At 32.4% G+C, this 4022-nt stretch overlaps 1 protein-coding gene across 4 annotated transcripts in view; it reads right to left on the reverse strand.

Moving 5' to 3' along the window:
* DIAPH2 (diaphanous related formin 2) overlaps positions 1 to 4022 on the reverse strand; it is a 781302-nt gene that overhangs the window by 181945 nt on the left and 595335 nt on the right. For all 4 annotated transcript variants that reach the window (XM_025044410.1, XM_025044409.1, XM_015586720.2 and 1 more), the window contains one exon: positions 575 to 710. In XM_025044410.1, the coding sequence (XP_024900178.1) occupies positions 575 to 710 (136 nt within the window). The remainder of the gene's footprint in view (positions 1 to 574; positions 711 to 4022) is intronic.

Here is a 4022-nt window from a genome sequence, read left to right on the forward strand (position 1 = left end):
GCTAACCAAGAAAAAAAAACTACTTTATGCTACGTGGATATCGCAACACTTTGTTCTTAGGCTTACACCTTAACACGATGCCTGTCCCTTTTCTTTTCTTTTCTTTTCTTTTTTTTTTCAATTTATAACAGTGCTGTCAATATCCATTATGACTTGAAATTTTCAAGCCCCCAAGGAAGAGTGTTAATTGTTACTGCTCTGTCAACAGACGGGTGTCAACAAAATGAAATTAGAGCTCTAAGGCTCATCTTCCCTATACCAGTTTTCTCTTTTCATATCACACTCTTCTTCCCTCACCACTGCCCCATCTAGAATATACTATAATTAAAAAATGAAGAGAAAAAAGATTGTTTTAACAAACATATTACCTTGCATTGGTTACCCAAAACCCTGAGTGTTCAGTGTAGGGTAACAAGAAATACAGATAATATCATGAGAGAAATTTGACACAAGTAACTAATAATATTCTGAATTTTCTAACAAAAACGCGATTATTCATTTCATAGTCCAAAATTAGTTAAGTGAAATTATTTTGCAATTTATAGGTCTTTTAAAAATTGAAAGTACTTCATACCTTTGTTTATATCAATAAGTTGCTTCTTTTTCTTCTGGCGTTCCAACTTCTCTTGTTCAGCTTTTTCTTTTGCAAGTTTTGCCCTCCTAGTCTTTTCTTCCATTTCTTGTCTCTTATTGTTCTCTTTCACTGCTTCCTGTACATATAAACAAAGTTAAACAAAAATCCTTCCATTACTTATATTTTGGAGAAGTTGTCTAATTTTAAAATTATATATACACACACTCATGTGGGTTCTCAGAGATGGAAAAGTATTATAGTAGCTTCAAGGTGCATGCATATACTTTGAGAGAAACCAGTAATTCTAAGATATTGAAAAAATTAGAAATAACTCAAGCTTTAATTGACATTACCTAGGGTGCCAGAAAATTATTGACATGAATGTTTACAGAATTAATAAATGCACTTTGTCCACTGTTGAGATATAAAACAGTTTTGATATACAAGGAAAGATTTAATATGGAAATATGGCTTAGCATGTATTTTACCACTTTATTGTACCTTCTTCCCTTACCCACAGAATGGAGACTAAAAAAACAAACAAACAAATAAAAAAAAACCAAAAACAACAAAAAAAACTACTTCATAGGATATTGTGAGGAAAAATAAGATACACTTATTAAGTGATTAGAACACTTAGTCTATGATGATGATGATGGTGGTAGTTATGGCAGTAACAATTACATCTAATGATGTAAAGTAATGGAATAATCAGCCATATTATCACAGGAAAAACATCTGTAAGTTCCTTACATACCAAGATCTTTAGGAATGCTGAAACATATTTCGAGCTATTGTCTGCTTTATTTTAGATAAATTATTTGTGGAACTCAAGTGAATCAGTACATTCCAGTAGATGGTATGGGATAAAGTTGAAGTAAACTGATCAGCTGGAATAATATTAACTTCCTTTGAGTTCAGAGAATTCACTAATAGAAAGACATATCAACTGCAAGTTTCTTCCACCAAGCTGTTTTGTTTCTTTTTTCCTATTATGACTGATTAAATATAGTTCATAGCATGTACCAACTATTTCATGAAAACTATTTTGTTCCAGAAACCCTAAAGAAAAGGACTCAATAACAAGAACACATCTATAAGACTTTGCCTGGAGGTGTCTACATTGAAATATTTTTTTCTTCATATTAGAAGACACAGTAGTTTTAAAAAGCCCTGAAAACACTTTCAGAAAAGCTTTGCCCTCCTTGAATTATTGGTACCTCTCCCTTCTACTGCCCTTGTCAGGCTGGCACAAAATGATCTAGCTCCTATAGATAAACTCAAAGACTATCACTTAATATAAACTGGAATAACAGAAATATAGGTTTAGAGCAAGATTTCTCAACCTTGGCACTATTGTCATTTTGGACTGCATAATTCTTTGTTGTAGAAGCCATCCTGTGCATTGTGACATATGACAACACCCTTGACCTCTGCTCACTTGATGCTAGTAGCACCCCTCCCCAGTTGTGACAACCAAAAATGTCTCCAGAGATTGCCAAATGTAGCCCAAGTTGAAAACTATTAACCCAGGGGGTTTCATAAAGATAATTTACTCACACACACACAAAAATGACAAAGTGCCTCCTCTGCTGAACTCAGCTTCTTTCCACAGATGTGGAAACTGCATTGCCAAATGTGTTTAAGTACTAGCCTAAGGTCACACGTTTATGTAATTTCAAAGTTAGGAATAGAATTCATATATCTACTCCTGATTTAGTTTTTGTTTTATTCTTCAAGAAAAACAAAGAGAATGTGATATGACAGCAAACTATAAGCAACCAAAGAAAAAATAGATGAGACTTCATCAAAACTAAAAATTTTATCCATCAAAGGACACTGTCAAGAAAATGAAGAGATAACCCACAGAATGGGAGAAAATATTTGCAAATAATTTATATGAAAAGAATATATAAAAACTCTTACACCCCAACAATAACCCAATTTAAAATGGGCAAAGGGTTTGAATAGATGATATTTCTTCAAAGAGGATATACATATAGCCAATAAGTACACAAAAAGATGTTTGACATTATTAATCACTAGGGAACAGCAAAGCAAAACCACAGTGAGGTACCACTTCACACCCACCAGGATGGCGGCAACAACAACAACAACAAACAATAATAATAATAACAAATAATAACAAACGAGGATGTAGACAAAGTGGAACTCTGCATTACTGGTATGAATGTAAAATGGTTGAGTCATTTTGGTAAACAGTTGTTTAAAATGTTAAACAAAGAGTTATAATATGATCCACAATTTCACTCTTATACCCAAGAGAAAACACATGTTCAAACAAAAACTTATACAAGAATGTTCATAGCAACATTTTTTCTAATAGCCAATAAGTAGAAAAAACCCATGTCTCCATCAACTGATAAATGGCTAAACAAAACGTGGTATTTATACATATAATGGAATATTATGCAACCATAAAAAGAATAAAGTACTGATATATGCTACAACATGGATGGACCTTAAAATATTATGCTATGTGAAAGAAGTCAGACACAAAAGGCCACATGGTATGATTCCACTTGCATGTAATGTTCAGATTTGGCAAACTCATAGAGACAGAAAATTGATTAGTGGTTATCAGGGGCTGGGGGCTGGGGAGTGGAGAGTGACTGCTAATAAGTATGGAGTTATTTGGGGCTGATGAAAACATTCTGGAATTAGATAATAATGATGGCTGCACAACCCTGTGAATAAAAACTACTGAATTGTATACTTCAAAATGGTATATTTTATATGTAAATTTTATCTCGATAAAAATTAATAAAATGAAAAAAAATAGATGTTTGAGAAAAGCAGGACTGAAATAAAATTGTGACTTAAAAAAAAGAGAATGTGAAAAGGCAACATATATGCAGGCTCTGATACTAATAAGTTGTATGATCTTTGATAAGTAACATAAGAGGCAAATAATAAAGAAGAGACGAGAGGTTAATGCTGTGTATATTTTATTATTGATTGAAAAATCTCTGATTTGGTAAATAGCCCACCCTGGGTGAGCTCTTTTATTATCAATCTAATGGGCTGTTTAGCTGCTGAGTGCTGTCATTTATTATGAAGATGGAAAAAAAAAAAAACTGGTAACTTGCATTTATATTTCTTCCTTGTTCTTATAACAGCTACTCTTTCACAAAAATATATTATATGCCAGGTGTTTTAAGTAAATGATTTCTAATCTTTATAGAAAGTCTACAAAATATTTATTATTTGTTTTCATTTTACAGATGATGAAACTTAGGTTTAGGTAGGTTAAGTGAGATGCCTGAGGCTACTCAACTACTTAAGTACCAGAACCATGTATGTTCATTTACACTACCATAATGTCTTTCAGGTAGAGTTGCCAGATAAAATACAGGACACTCAGTTAAATTTGAATTTTAGATAAACTATGAATTATTTTTTAGTATTAGTATGACCCATACAATAC

This window comes from Pteropus alecto, unplaced genomic scaffold (assembly GCF_000325575.1).
Source record: "Pteropus alecto unplaced genomic scaffold, ASM32557v1 scaffold182, whole genome shotgun sequence".
Classification (NCBI taxonomy): Eukaryota; Metazoa; Chordata; class Mammalia; order Chiroptera; family Pteropodidae; genus Pteropus; species Pteropus alecto.